Genomic DNA, 15399 nt, shown 5'->3' with positions numbered 1-15399 from the left:
TCAAAGAGTTCATTTTCACTTCTAATTATCACGTTCTGTGTGTCAAAAATTGGCCATGTTTTTGAAGAGATTTTCGAATCACTTCAAATTAGATTTCTAACAAACTAATTTAACGTGCCATTTAGCATGAGCAAAAACTACAGATTCAAAGTCATAAAATTGTGAATAATTATAAAAATTATCACCATTTCGTTAATTTACAAAATAATGAACTTTTGGGTAGAAGTTTTCTGATGATTTTGAACCTCAGTTTTTCTGTGACATATAGTTTATTCGGCTTCAATTTTATGAACTCTGGTATTAATAAAAACGCTTTTCCACTAATTTTATGTGAAAGTTCACAGTTATTCATAATTTTGTTTTTTAACGATCATTCAGCTCGATTTCACCGATGATTTAACCGATTTTAATTTTTACCGATGTTTGACCTCAATTAGCATGTTAATGAACATTTACCTCTAGAATGGATCATTTGGGCCTCTTATAAATTCCTCCAATTCACTCGTTTAAAAGAATTATCGCGCAATTGATCAATTTTCTCATTCAATTGTAACCAGGAATTGAACATGCTATTAAACTGCTTATCACTACTTTAGAAAGTTCTTACAAACGTTAATTTGATATTTGAACCAATTTTCCGGCAAGTTTACAAAAAAATTTGGAACATTGCATAATTAGTAAGTTTGTCTTTTAGTGGTTATCTCGGGACCTGTTAGACCTCCGGACCTGCTGTGATGATTCTTGTGTGACTCTTATTTGATTCTTCTCAATATTTATATCAGAGCTCAATCTAAAACCTGAATATTCTATTGACATAAGTTGGATAATCTGCATAGAGTCCGATCCATTTTTTCAACTTTTTTCCCATTCCTAATGTACACAAATAAAGGCAGCGAGGTGTTGGATTTGGAGCTACGTGAACAGAAGACGAGGGATAGACTGATTGTGAGGAACCATATAAGGGCAGATAGACAACTTGAGAGACAGAAGTCTGCTTTCCATAAAAGGGAGAACAACCAGAGGAGGAGAATGGAGGAGAAACAACGGGAGATCCGCAAGGTGCACTTTATACTTTTATCACCATTTCCTAAACAAACAAGGAGGCTATGTAATGTGCGTTTGCACACAATGTTCCAGCCCTGCACATCAAGATTTTTGGCTTGCTTATCTATCAAATTAAACAGAGATGGGTAACTTTAGAAAAAAAACTACAGAGTAAATTCTGCTTTTTCATTTTAAACTTATGGATTCCCAAGTTAATGCAGATATGCATACCATTGCAGCAAAATAAATCAGCGGTTTTTTAAACAAATTTCACTAGAACGGACAAAAACTGAATTTGGTAATGCATTTAGTTGAGAAGAAGTAAATGAGCCTAATACAATTTCTCAAGCAGAAGAAAAAACAGATCTATCGAATAAACAAATAATTTTGCCAAAATAAACAAAATTGAGACTATTCAAATTTTTTGAGTACGACTGTACAAATATTTATCTTGATTTACCTCTATTTAACTGCAATTAGATTTTGCTTTCTTAATTTACATTTATTAGTGGGTGCAGAAATCTTTTACACTAAGATAGATAAGCTACTTGTGCTGGAAAAAGTTTATCAAAAAAACCGACACAGAATGCAGTAACAAGTAACCTGTAATGAAATCGAATTAAAAGTAACGGGAGAGGTCCTGATCGAATTGAAAAAGCTAACGTCTCGACCCAATTTTTTGTGTGTGAACAGCATAATTGAGAGCAAAATCATATGACCACTGAAAAAAGAAACATAAAAATTTATTATTCTCCGAATACATTGGGTGCCAAATTTATCAAAATCAATCGCAATTGGATAAAATTCAAGCTACGCGTCCACAAAAAATATAAACCAAAATTGCAAAGGAATAAGAGAAAAATAGGAAAATGGCTTTTGACGAACTTAAAAATGTTGGCGTCAAGGGTAAATGAATACATACATATACATATATTGAAAATGACAAACAAAACCCGCAGCCAAAACATCAACAGCAAATGAAGTCGAAATTCAAAAATATTTTTTTGGCGACACATGGTCTGTGAGTAAGAAACCTTATCTACAAACTGAAAAAAATTACCTAAACTCTGTCGCGAAACGGGGCTGATTAGTTAAACCAGCCAGCAGAAACAAACCATTTTCAGTGAACTCTTTTATTTTCTAAAACAATGAACAGTATTGAAATCAACTCAACCAGTAATTAAAAACTGTTCATGTTATAGTTTTTCAAGTTTTTTCTTCAGAAAACAAATGGGGCCTGTCACCAATGAAACTAAAATACAATTTTAGAAAATTGCAAGAAGAGAAAAATTTCAAAAAAATCTATTAATCTTTTTGAAAGCAGTTAATTTTGCTTTCAAAAGGTAAGCCATAAAAACTATTGGAATGTCATAAAACTATTAGCTACTAAGAGAACAAATTATAAGATGACTTATGCTTCCGTGAAAATATCATTCAGATCTGTCATTAATGAGTCCAAGTGGTAGGACTTCGTGAAAAAACAATTAAGCACACGCAAGACGTAAAAACTCTAATCAAAGTTTTTACGAAAATAGATGGAGTAAAAGCTTTAAAAATATTGACCACAACAAAAGGAATTCTTCTGTTCACAAGGACCTAAATACAAGCTAAACGGAAACTGTGGAAAAAGTTGATTAAATGACACATACGAAAAAAAAACAAAAATTCGGAAAGAGCTAGAAAATCGACAAATAGTTTACTAGCAAACATGGGTCAAAACAATAAAAATGATAAGCAATTAACTGCTACAGTTATATTGAATCGTGTAGGTTTTAAAAAACGTCAGTGCGACTTGTGCTCAAAGAGAGAAATTGAAACGAAATCCAAATGCGTGCATAACTCAAAAATTCAGAAAAATTATCTTCATTTCTGAATCTGATTTCACTCGAGTTAATCGCAATTAACAGGAAATTGCAAACGGTGGAAAACGTTTTCATTGGATTTGACCGCTTAAAGAGAAAAAAGGTTAAATTCTCAGTTTTTCCACCGTTTGCCCAGTTGTTACTCTAGGAAATGTCTGTTATCCATGGACAAAATACTAAATGAATTCTAATGAACACCAAAATCAAGTGCACTTAATGCATCAGTACAATATGTAAAAATAGCAGTTTCGAAGCCAGTTTCGAAACACCTCCGAAAATGTCAAAAACTAGTCAATAAATTCTAAAAAATACGAAAACCCGACTGGAACGCATCAATGTGACTCAGTGATCTTTCTCATGCTATGATTAAATTTCACGAAGCATACAGAGACAAATTCTCAAAAGATAAATTTTGCAAGAAATGCTGCAAAAAAGTACAGTGAAGAAAATAAGACAGACAATTGTTTTCGATCAAAACAGTGTATTGATATGCTAAAAAAATATGTCTAGCAGAAAGCTGTTTTACTGATGATATTAGAGGGCGCATCTCACAACGCGTTGACGAGTCTCGAATTGTACGAGTTTCTCGAAGAAATGGAAAAACATTCTTAAAAAACAACAATTTTCAGACACGCGATCACTTGTTTTTTGAGGTGCAGTACTATCAAATGGACAAAATTTTTTGATTAGATCTCCAAACAAGCTGAACGCTGTAGATAATTTTACAATTTTAGAGATTATGAGGAAAAAATGATTAAACAGGACTTTATTTTTCAGCAAGGGTTTGCTGATATGCATAAATTGAACATTTTGTGCAGTTTTTGTCCTAGAGAAGGAGCAAAAACTGCAAGAAGGGCCAGCAAATAGTCGAGTTTGAAACGAAATTGACCTTGATGTTGTTAGAAACTTGCATCAAAACAACACAAACGGTCTGTGAGGCTTTAAGAAAGGTGAAGACGCAATGATGCTTCATTGGAGAGCTCGTTTGAACTTAAATTGTTATATTTCATTTTTATAACTCTTCGTAAATTTTCTTTAGTGTACACAGCTTTTGGGTGCCATTGCCATGAGGAAACCTTGTACTAGCGAAATAAATCTTCCTGATTAAAAACCGCTTTTTTGTAATGCGGGAAAAAGCGACGACTGCAGTTTAGCGATGAAATGCGGTGAATCCCATACAAAAGTTGTCAAATGTTTACAGCTTTTGAACAAAATGCATCAAGTAAGACAATTGCAGTTAAAAAATGACAAAAGCTAATGAAATGCGTTTGAACTTCTTTCACCCTATGCATGGCATTCCCGATCATCGTTTCTCGATGCTTCCTTTTTTCCAGCCAGAAGTGACTGAAGTTCCGAATGAGTTCAAAATGACAGACGAGGACTTCTTTGCGGAGTTTGCGGCCTCCTCTTGCTTCAGTAGAAAGTCCACAGTGGCTCCTAGGAGTCTCTCAGTGGGAGATGGTGGAATGGCATCCACCTCCACTCCTCTCAGAGGAAGGTCTGCGCGCCGAGCCGTGACTCTCAATTTGGAGATACCCAAAAGTTCGAATACTACCCTAGTTGAGGGGTTGACCATACAAAAAGACTAATAAAGTAGAGTTGTTGGGATGGGGGTATTTTTTCTACCGTAAACACATGGTAGAGTGCACTACTAAACTCGACAACAAGTCTTTTCGAATGTCGATACCTCTCAACTAGATTATTTGCTTATCTTCTCAATACTGAAAGCTTGTTCAAATTTGACTTCTAACTAAAGGCGTCTATTTTGTGAAACTGTTTCCTTTTCGCATGGCAGATGACGACGCTCCATAATTGACGTTTTCACATTTTTATAATGGTACATGTAAATTTTCACGGATAGTATCACTTCGTATTGTTGACAAATTATCCGTACTAAGATAAAGCATGAATTATTTTGTTCACAGTTGGTAATAAAGTTCATTCCCGAGGCGAAAAGGAGACAGCTCAAATTTAGTTTTTTTGCGAATCCTAATTCTCCTAATCATTATGGAATTGTTTGTCTGCAAACAAACTGTGAGATTTTCCTGTTTTAATTTTCCCTACTATAGACTTCTCAAATTGTTATGAAATCCGTTTTGTTTTGTTTATGAACCCTTTTCTCCTAATAATTATGGGATTATGCTCAACGAATCAAAACTTGATACGAATTGCCCAAACTTAAATGGATGCTGGGTTCGAATCCCACCTCGATCAATTTTTTTGCAGGTTTATCTTGTTATTTCTTGATACCCATGCGAATATCGTGCATACCTTGATGTTTTTACAGCAAGTAACATAGCAAGATCTTGATGAGGTTATCAGCGTTTAAATATATTTCTTTTCAAGGCTATCAAATTTCGTTTCAGTGGGTGCGTGTATTTATAGTGAACATAATGAGTGAAGAGAGCAGTGCAATCTACAAGGACCTGCAGTCTTATGTGAGAAAGTGGCGCAACCCCCCTCACTCTATCATCGGGGGGCACAACAAGGCAAGGCTGGAAAAGATACTGCGCGAACTAGCTTACGATATATCTCAGGTAAAAATTTCTTAGCTTTTACACAATACCCTAGTTATACTACGGTTATCTTGTGAGATCTTGCAAGGTCAAATAATCATACCAGTAAAGATTCTTGCACGATATCTCTCGGAGTTCAACTAGAATGGCCAACCTGCTGTTTAAGTTCTGGTCGTAAGTTGAGGCCAGAATTTATGACTCGCTTTAAGAGAGCAATTCTGGGCAAAACCTCTGTGGAAATTGCAGTGGACCTAAGCTCGATTGTGATATTTCTTTACGAATTTTGCTCGCTCACTTCACTTCTCTTTTTGAATTCGCTTAAGCTGTCTTCCAAATTGAAGCTCAGAAATTGACTCTGTGAGTTATGATTTTCACTTCTCATTATTTGATCAGAAATCTGTACACAGTAAACCATTTTTACTCATACTCTTTTTTTTATAAATTTTCGCCAACAATTCAAATCACTTGTTTTTGCAATCAAGGAAAATGTAAATATTTAAAATAGTGGGTTTTAGAACACATACAATTTACGTGGGCACCAAATGTTCCTGGCTTTTAGTAACCACCAAAAATGTAGATTTCAGTAATTTTGTATTACGCGTAATAGTGGAGCTGTTAGAGATAAACTTCCAGGCAACTTCCCAAAAACAATTCAAGATGTTAACTTTAGGATGGAAGAGAATGGCGAAGAATCCAAAGTGCAGCCACCACAGGTCGCAGTTCTTCTCCATCGATGAGGAGGCCTCATGACGGAAGACCCCCCACTTGTGGCCCTGGTGAGTCACAAGTCCACTCTTCTTCTTTTGCAGTTTTGACAGTTCGGAAACATTTTCCGACTTAATCCTAGCAGTATCGTTGGAATATGGTACTGAATCTGTGAGATAAGCTTACCCAATAGATAGGGTCAATTAACGGTGAACTGTAAATGTCCTGATTAACATTTTCTTCGCAGCATTTCTTGGTACTTGAAAATTTGCAAAAAAAATTTAGGATCCAAAATCTACGAGAAGCAACAATGGCTAGCTCAACAAATAGAGGAGTGGGAGGCTAGGAGAACAGAAGAGGAGAAAGAGAGACAGGCTAAAGAAGAGACAGAGAGGAGAGAGAGGGCGGAGAGATTCAGGTTGAACAGAGGTCGGGGTAGCAACTTATGGGCCATGTTGCAAAAGTCACTCTTAGTCACTAACAAATACATAACCCAAGTGCAGGAGAAAAATCCACTGTATGACTTGAACGAAACCCAAGTAAGTATGTGATCCCTTAACTGTGCATAAACTTTGCATATAATTGTCTTAATCGGAGCCCGTTTGCTCCAACTTTTTTGGATAAAAAAGGACTCAGGTTTTTGAATCGATTTATATTCTTATGATGTTCACTAGGTAGTACTATCATAACGCACTCGTAACCCGACATCTGTAACTATCCACAGTTTTGTTTGAGACCTTGATTTTGCAACAAAAAACACGCGGAATCTTGTTGCCTTGATAAATGCAAATGTAAAAAAAAAATGTAATAAAAGACGGGTTGCAATGAGAGGATTTTTTGTGAATGTGTCCCATTCATTCCTCACTCTATATCATCCACTCCCCCTCCCTCTTAGCAGTCCAACTGTATCATTATTTTAACCACTCGCAGCCCCCCTCTTGCATGGTTTTACCCCCTTGCCGTCCCATAAAAATGAAGAGTTTTGAGCTGCATTTTTCTGAAAGGACCTCCATTGCAGCCACAGTTTTACTTGTTTCTGTCCCTACCTTGTCAAGGTTTTTGGGTAAACTTTTGGGTAAACTTTTGGAATTCGGTGAAATTTTGTAATAAATGCGGTGATTGCGGTGAAAAAAAATAATTCACCACTTTTCACCGTATTTCTTACAAAAATTCAACACGAAATTCAACGCATTTCTTAAAAAATTCACCGCATCGACTATTATGGCAAATCATAATGTAAGAAATCCGGTGAACGCGGCGGAAAAAAATAATTCACCGCTATTCGACCCCAGGCCTAGATGTAAACGTTAAAAAACGCAAAATTATGTAAGATTGGCGCTGTATGCATTGATCTTATGTAAAATCTACGCTTGAGCGTCAATCCTAACTTTGCGCTGAATTTAGCGTAGATCTAACATAACTTTGCATTGAATTTAGCGTAAATCTTACATAATTTTGCGTTGACCTTACATAATCTGCGTTGAAGACTTTTGTAAGGATGAGAATCAAAATCTTCGACCCGGGTGCATTCGTATATACCTTTTGTAAATACAGAGCACCACTGGTAACCACAGTCGCCCCAGTACAGTTGCCCGGAACAGACGCCCCGACACCTCCTCGGACCAGAGTGGCAACACCAGCCGAGCCCGCAGTAGGGGTGAAAGCAGACGCAGAATGAGCCAACAGACCTCTACTGGCAAAAGAAGTTCTCTATTCTACAGCACGGCTTCTGTTGTATTCCAAGATATCAAAAAGTAAGCGGGGGATATCTATTACATGTTATTATTCAGAAAAATTGCTATTTTGAATGAAAAATTTCACGTCTGATAAAACGAAAGAATATGTTTACTAAAATTAACAGGTCAATGGACATCATATTCTATCTAGTAAAACTTAAAGTCAAGACAAAGATACTCAAGAAAATAACTGTTACCGAAAAACTGTTCAACTGCACCGCAGTATCCGAGTCTTGAAATTGGTGAAATAAAAGATTTACGCCACAAAAGTGAGTTTGCTCTCAGGGGATTATAGCTGCACAGCGACATAAGTTAACTTATAAAATATTTTACATGTTTAAACTGCCCGAAAATGAATGCATTAGCTCCATAGAGCTAATCATAAAGCTCCATAGAGCTATAACAAAGTCAACTTCCTTGGGTTCCTCCAAATTCAAATCTGGTACTGAATATAATAATAATAATAATAATAATAATAATAATAATAATAATAATAATAATAATAATAATAATAATAATAATAATAAATTGTTTACTGGTGTCTTTACAGCAGAATAAATAGAGCACTTACACAGTTGATCAATACAAAAAAAGAGCACCAGAAAGATCGCCATTAGACCATAAGGTCCGTTTTCAGGCGTCTCATAGTCGGAAGAGAAATTTCATGTTATTTATTTCAAAGTTATTCAGTGGAAATCAAAATTAAAGTGATAGCGATAAAAAAAACAAGGAAGGTTAGTGGTAAATGATTTCAATTTGGTCATACTTTTTGGTGAAAAAATTTTCTAATTTAAGCCATAAATCAACCTAGTGAGTTGTTCAATCAGTAAAAAAATAGTTTTCTAGCTTTTCGTGAGCAAAATTTTCTAACTGTGCGCCGCTCAAATTTTTCACTTTTGTTACAAAATTAGAATCCAGTTTGAGAAAAACGTTTAAGAGTTTTCGGATTTTATTTGACAGACTGTTTTCGGAAAGAGATGAATTAAGGGGGACAGCTTTAACTCGTTTCTCGCATGAGCACAGTTTTGACTGTTCATTTTGTGTAATGAAGTGATTTATGTCCATGATGCAACTTTCACGTCTTATGCATTTTGTCATCAATTTAAAAACTTCGTACAGATGAAGCTCCTGGGCCGAAAAAACTTTGTATTTCTCTCTGATGAGAGAAACCGAGTCAAACTTTTGAACAAAAAAGATTACTCTCAGTATTCTATTAATTTTCGCATCGATTTTCTGCATCGTAGCTCTACTGGCAGTACCATAGACTAGAATCCCGTATTGAACCACTGGTTTAACATAAGTGTTGAAAATCTTGATCAATTGGCTGCGATTTAAAATGTTTCTCAATTTATAGAAAAGTCCGCAAAATTGTACCAATTTATTTTCTACGTGATTCGAGTGTTCTCTAAAACATAATTTTTTGTCAATCGTTATGCCCAAGTAACCTAAAGAATTTATATTTTCAAGGCGCTTGCCGTTCATTGTAAAGACATCACTTCTGTCATGCTTAGTCTTAAAGGTTATGGTTTTACTTTTATCCGTGTTCAGTGTAAGTTTGTTCATTTTAAGCCAGTTTTCTGTTTGAGATAAGATCTGTTGATGTTCCCGACAAGCATTTGCTTTATTTGATTTTGTGTAAGCTGCAGTATCATCAGCATAGAAAATGAAGTTCGAGCATGGGCTGTTGGTTTTCAAATCATTTATGTAAACAATGAAAAGAAGTGGGCCTAATATAGACCCTTGTGGTACCCCGTATTTAACTTCTGTCATTTGCGACTTCCTTTGTCCAGACTGTACAAATTGTTTCCTGTTTTTTAAATAAGATTCCAAAATAGTATATACAGGACCCCTTAATCCATACATTTTACACTTTTGAAGCAGAATTTTTCTGTCAATAGTGTCGAAAGCTTTACGTAAATCTAAAAATGTGCAATAAGTGTGCTCCGTATAAGAATGTTTTGATGATCGTATCAACTCAACCAAACTGCTAACTGCGTCAACAGTTCCTCTTTTTTCCCTAAAACCGAATTGTTTGCTGTTTAAAATTTCAAAGTCTTTAAAGTAGTTAGAAACACGATTTAGAATAATTTTTTCAAAAATTTTACCAAGAGTTGGTAAGAGAGATTTTGGGCGAAAATTATTGGGTTCATTTTTTTCACCTTCTTTATGTAGAGGTGTTACTGATGCTATTTTCAATGAGTCTGGAAAAATGCCTTCCTGAAAACATGTGTTAATCAGTTCGGATAGGTAGCGATTGAAACTGCTACAGATTTTATAAAGATATAGTTAAGATCCATATAATCTTCGCTGTATTTTGACTTAGAATACTGGATAACTCTAAGCACTTCTTTTTTGCTCGTTGGTAACAAAAACATAGATTGAACTTGTTGATTTTTTAATGAACACTCACTTTGTCTAAACTTTTTGTTCAATTTTTCACCAATTGTTGCAAAGAAGTGATTGAAAAATCGTTTACTTCCTTTTGGTTGAGATTTTGTACTTCTTCTCGCTCATTTCCGCTAAGATTTCTTATTAATTGAAAAAATTTTCTGTTTGATTATGCTGCATGCTTTTCTATTATTTTAAGATAAAATTGTTTCATCTTTACTTTCACCATATGTTTAACTTTTTTACGTTGTTCTTGGTACTTTTCTTTGGCCTCTGTTGTTTTTGATTTCATACTTTCTCTGAACATCCTATTCTTTTTTGCAATTTCTCTTTTCAATTGGTTATCAACCCAGCTGTGATGGTTTTTTGTTTTTTACAACCTGCTTGGGAAGATATCTATCCAAAATTGATTTCAGTAAAATTTGAAGCTCTTCAAACTTGTTATCAATTGTCTTGTATTTCTCAAAATTTTCAAGTTTTGATATTTCATGACTCAAAACAAAATTTATTTTTTCAATTAGGGAGATATCTTTTATTTTTTGCCAGTTTCTTGAAGTGATGTATTCAAGTTTGTTTTCCATCTGTGTTCCTGTCTGAAAACCAGGAAATACAGAATAATGATCAGATATACATGTTTTGTTTTTTTTTAACTCCGCTGTAAAATTGCAAAAAAAAGATGTCTAAGTTTGATTTTGAGCATGCGGTTTCTCGCGTAATTGAATTTTCATCAATTATTTTCATACAACATCCTTTCATAATTTCCTTCAACGTCTCTCGTTTCTGATTGTTTTTTAAAAAATTGATATTAAAGTCACCACAGACGATATTATAAGATTGTGGTTCTATTATCAAACTGTCAATATAACTTTCAATTTTTGAAAGGGTTTCCGTGTTAACTGAATATGGAGGCATATACATGCAAGTTACATAGATGGCGGTCTCGACGGTTCCGGTAACTCTCATAGTGAGTGCCTGAAGTCCGTTTAAGTTACACGAGTTAACAACTTTTGCTTGTAGAGATTTTTAAATAAAAATTGCAACACCTTCTCTTTTTTTCTGTTGATATTAACGAGAGTTCTATAACCCTCTAGAAACATTGTTTTTGTGTGATGATATTCCTTGAGCCAAGTTTCCGTCAGACAGATTGCCGACGTTTTCTCACTTAGACTTTCTAGTAACACTTGTAGATCATCAAGGTTTTTGGTTAGTGAACGAATGTTTTGAAGCATGATTTGGAAACAAATTGACATGTTTTTCGATAAGACTTGAAGTTTTAACTTAATTAATGAACTAACTAGCTACGCAGGCCGCCAGACACAGCCTAAAGTAAAAAGTGTAAATGATTTTAAAAATTAAATGAAAAAAACGCAAAACAAAAGCAAGAAGGAAAAAGGAAAAAAACTTTCCACAGATTAGTAGTATCAAATGGAATCAGTTCCCGATAAAATCACAGGAAGAAGAGAGCAATGATTACAAAGTTACTCTTCCTTAACCCCTGTCTTTTCAAAAAGACCGCGTATATCACAATCCGAAAAGACTACTTGCGGAAATCACAAGCAGAGTTAAGGACAGAGAACTCTGCTAATCAAAGGATTTAACCAGCTGGTGGTTTTCTGTAGTGTCAGGTGCAATAATAATACTAATTTTTAGAATCCTAATAAAAACATGAATTTGCTCTTCCGGTTGAACATGATGGGAGTTTTTGAGTTACACAAACAGAAAGCAGATTTCAACATAAATCCAGAACAATTATTTTGATTCAGATTTCATTTTTAGTTATCATCTTGTTTTACTATTTTTGTCGTTTGGCAGCGGGAGATCTGATGTCTACATCATCGTCCTTAACATTTCGCTTTTTAATGAATGTAAGCTTGCCTAATTCTCCTATTTCATTCACCCGAACGAATTGTGGTTTCTGTTCGTTGTTTTCAACGAGCACGGAAACAACGCAATTTTGTGTTATTGTAATTAAGTTGCGTTTCGTAGCCTCTGCTTTGATTTGAGCCTCACATTCAGGGAGTGGCTCGTTTATGTAGATGTTGTTTCCATTGATTGCGTTTTTCTTGTTTCATAAGGCTCGTCTTTTCTTAAAAATTTCTTTTTGGTCAGCAAAGTAGATGAACTTGCATATAACAGTAGGCATATTGTTGTACTTCAGTTGACCCGGTACAATATGACAAGCTTTGATGCTGGGTCTCTCCAGGTACACTCCAAGAAATTTATCAAAAAATTTCAATGTTTCGAGGGTAACGTCCTGTACACTTCGACTATCAAATGGGGGTTAACGATTAGAACGCTATCTTTCCTTGAGTATCGTTCCTGTGCTCTGAGCCGATCGTTCATGTTTTTCTGGTTTTTTGTTAGCATTTCAATTTTTTGGTCTTGTTCAACAATAGTTTTACGAAGCTTAGATACTTCCTTTTGTTACTCTTGTATTTGTGATGTTTGTGTGTTGTTTTTACTCACGATACCATTGGCCACATCCTCTGCGTTGGTTGATTCCATAGTCCAGTCAATAATAATAAAGAAAAATAGAAGTTCAATTTAATTGTTTTGATCAATATGGTTTTGTAAATCAATATGGTTTTGTAAATCATATTTGACTCGTTTAACTAGCAATAAGCTCATCATTGCCTTACACTATAGAGGTTTGTTAAGAAAAGAACCCTCATTTTAGGAAAGAGAGAAGGAAACGTGAGCTTATGAAGATATGGCAGGATGCAGCATGGCAGGAGGCCAGCAAAGCACGCTACATCCGCACCAAGTACAAAAGAGCATCCGAGTTAGAGGTTGAAGTGTTCCCCAAAAAACCCGAGAATGAAAAGCCCAGAAGTTCTCAGAGCAAGCGACCCAGTTTCTCATGAACCCAAAGTGTCAACATCGAATAATCAGATCTCTAAAATTGCATGACCTGGAGGTGCAAATTATGCGGTTTTTAAGTGTGAAGTTGTATTCAGTATCATGAGTGAAAATTGCACCCAAAGCACTTGGAGCCGTAAAAGTTTAGACACCAAGAGTTGGATTGTGGAAACGGAACGGATCTGAAATATCATAAATCATACTAAACATTTAACAACAAAATGTCGACACATTGAAACTAGACTTCCCGATTTTCGAGATCCCGCCTGGGATAAAAATTAATCGCATTATATATCAAAACTAGAAGTATAAAATTTATTAAGACAAAATTACAATATACAAGATTCAATATGTTCATTTTGAATTGTTGAAAGAGAGTTTTGTGTGGAAAGAGATGCTTCAAGAATATGAAGTGCCGAAAAGTTCCTTTAGAGAAGGTATAAAACTAACTGGTCTAATAGAGTAGCAAGCAAACTACGATCGCAAGCGTTGAAAAAATTTCTACAATTCTCTAGTTGTTCATAGTTTCTGCATTAACTTAAACTCTTTCGCTTTAAAGTATCACCTAAGCTATGTTGGTTTAAATCATAAAAAAACTTAACCCATCGAACAGAAATTTTGTTATAATTTGACAAAATCAGTTGAACTCAGATCCTGAAGTTTGAACTCCAGGACCAGGACCGCGATCCAAGACAACTATGGAAGGGCTTGGGTCGCGGACAGGGAGGTCTGGCGTGACCGAGCTCATAATCTGGGCAGAGTTTTGGTTCTGCCCATCTGGCCCATACCAAAGTTTTATATATCGGGTCATACCAAAGTAAATAGTAATTAATTGTTTGACAAATGCTTCATGCATTGCGTCCCACAATCCTGAAGGGTTATTGTCGTTGCCTTGAAGATTTTGGCTGTTGAATATGCATCTTCCGCACCATGATTGCGAAAAGCAAGAGATATTGCCTTTTGATCAAACAAAAAAACACTCAATTAGCAAGTTGACATAGTAGTATACAATCTTGCAGTGTATGTCAGTATTTATCAAAGATATTTTATCAGTTAAAGTTACGTCGTACTTAGAACAAGAGCAATACATCAAAAATATGTCAACGTTCAAGTCTAAACTCCTTCCATGGAAGTTTACCGTACGCTATCTGTTTTGAATCCTTCCTAAATTCAGCTAGAAAATGGGCTTTTAGTCGTCTCTTCGAAGCCTTCAGACCTGTATTATTGAATTTGAGATTTGATTTAAGTATTACATTGTTCCTTAAATCACAAATATTACGAAAAATTGAGTTCTGGAAAATTTGGCGGTTGGACCACACAGGGTGGTACCACAAACCGGTACGCTTTTTTAAATTAATCTGAGAGTGTAGAAAATCTTTGTTTCTGTTTGGAGCAATCCTGTTTTGATTTATTTTGTGGAAATAAACTATGATTTTGGATTTAAGAAAGAAACTAACTGGGAGTATCTCATGTTTCAATTTCAAATCTGCGGAGGAATCATTTTTGCGTCTGTCACAGCATGTTTTAACAGCCAAACTTAGTTGTTTATCTAAAGATATTATCAAATTTTTTGATGTACCGCTAAGTAAAGTAGCCGAATAATGGAGGTGACTAAGAACTAGAGCATTCAAAAGTTTACTTTCCGTTTTTATTGGCAAACTTTTTTTAATGGCCGTTATAGTTTTTATTTTTTAAGCCATTTTCTCCAATATGCTTTTGACCTCTTCTTGGGAACCAAGACTCCGGTCTAAAAATACTCCCATATATTTCACTGATGTTTTAGTTTGAATAGTTTCATTTTGAGCATTGATTGACTGCTTCCGAGTTAGTTAGTTTTGATGTTTGCGACAAAAAACTAAATGTTCGGTGTTTTATCATTTAAGTTTAGTTTATGTCGATCTGAGTTTTTCAGAGTATTGTGTTTTCTAGTTTTTTCGACGCTTTTGCAGACTGTGATCCCAACATAGAACGCCTGTGTCGTTTGCTTATTGTAAAAGCTCATATTCGGATGTATTTATCTGTTTGATATCATTTATGTATAAATTGAACAATAGCGGTCCTAAAACAGTGCCTTGAGGAACACCTTTATAAAGGGAAATCCACTCTTCTTCAAGGTTGTTTACGGTTGATTGCTGTAATCGGCCATGGGTGAAGCTTTTAATCAGATGAATTGCATTTCCATTGAACCTGAGATATTTTAGCTTGGAAAATAGAATTTCATGCCTCATCGAGTAAAAAAAAAACAATTTTTTTGTCGTTTGTTTTCTTTCGAATTTTGTCTGTACAATA

The 15399-nt window shown here is 35.1% G+C and overlaps 1 protein-coding gene across 2 annotated transcripts; it reads left to right on the top strand.

Moving 5' to 3' along the window:
- Positions 1–120: 120 nt before the first annotated feature.
- LOC142337215 (uncharacterized) lies at positions 121–13501 on the top strand. Of its 2 annotated transcripts, none has more exons than XM_075386349.1 (7): positions 121–1059; positions 4241–4448; positions 5292–5443; positions 6093–6198; positions 6413–6666; positions 7682–7881; positions 12929–13501. In XM_075386349.1, the coding sequence occupies exons 1-7, from the start codon at positions 874–876 to the stop codon at positions 13113–13115; spliced, it is 1293 nt and encodes a 430-aa protein (XP_075242464.1). In that variant the 5' UTR covers positions 121–873; the 3' UTR covers positions 13116–13501. The 2 variants fall into 2 exon arrangements, with proteins under 2 accessions (XP_075242464.1, XP_075242465.1); XM_075386350.1 differs by having other exon boundaries at positions 12915–13105.
- Positions 13502–15399: the final 1898 nt, after the last annotated feature.

This window comes from Convolutriloba macropyga, chromosome 3 (genome assembly GCF_964194025.1).
Source record: "Convolutriloba macropyga chromosome 3, txConMacr16.3, whole genome shotgun sequence".
NCBI lineage: Eukaryota > Metazoa > Xenacoelomorpha > Acoela > Convolutidae > Convolutriloba > Convolutriloba macropyga.
This window is presented reverse-complemented; position numbering and strand designations above follow the sequence as displayed.

Coding starts and splice junctions, on each gene's coding strand:
- LOC142337215 (XM_075386349.1), top strand. CDS start 874: ATGTACACAAATAAAGGCAGCGAGGTGTTGGATTTGGAGCTACGTGAA. Junction 1,060..4,240: donor AACAACGGGAGATCCGCAAG/GTGCACTTTATA, acceptor CCTTTTTTCCAG/CCAGAAGTGACTGAAGTTCC. Junction 4,449..5,291: donor CAATTTGGAGATACCCAAAA/GTTCGAATACTA, acceptor GTGTATTTATAG/TGAACATAATGAGTGAAGAG.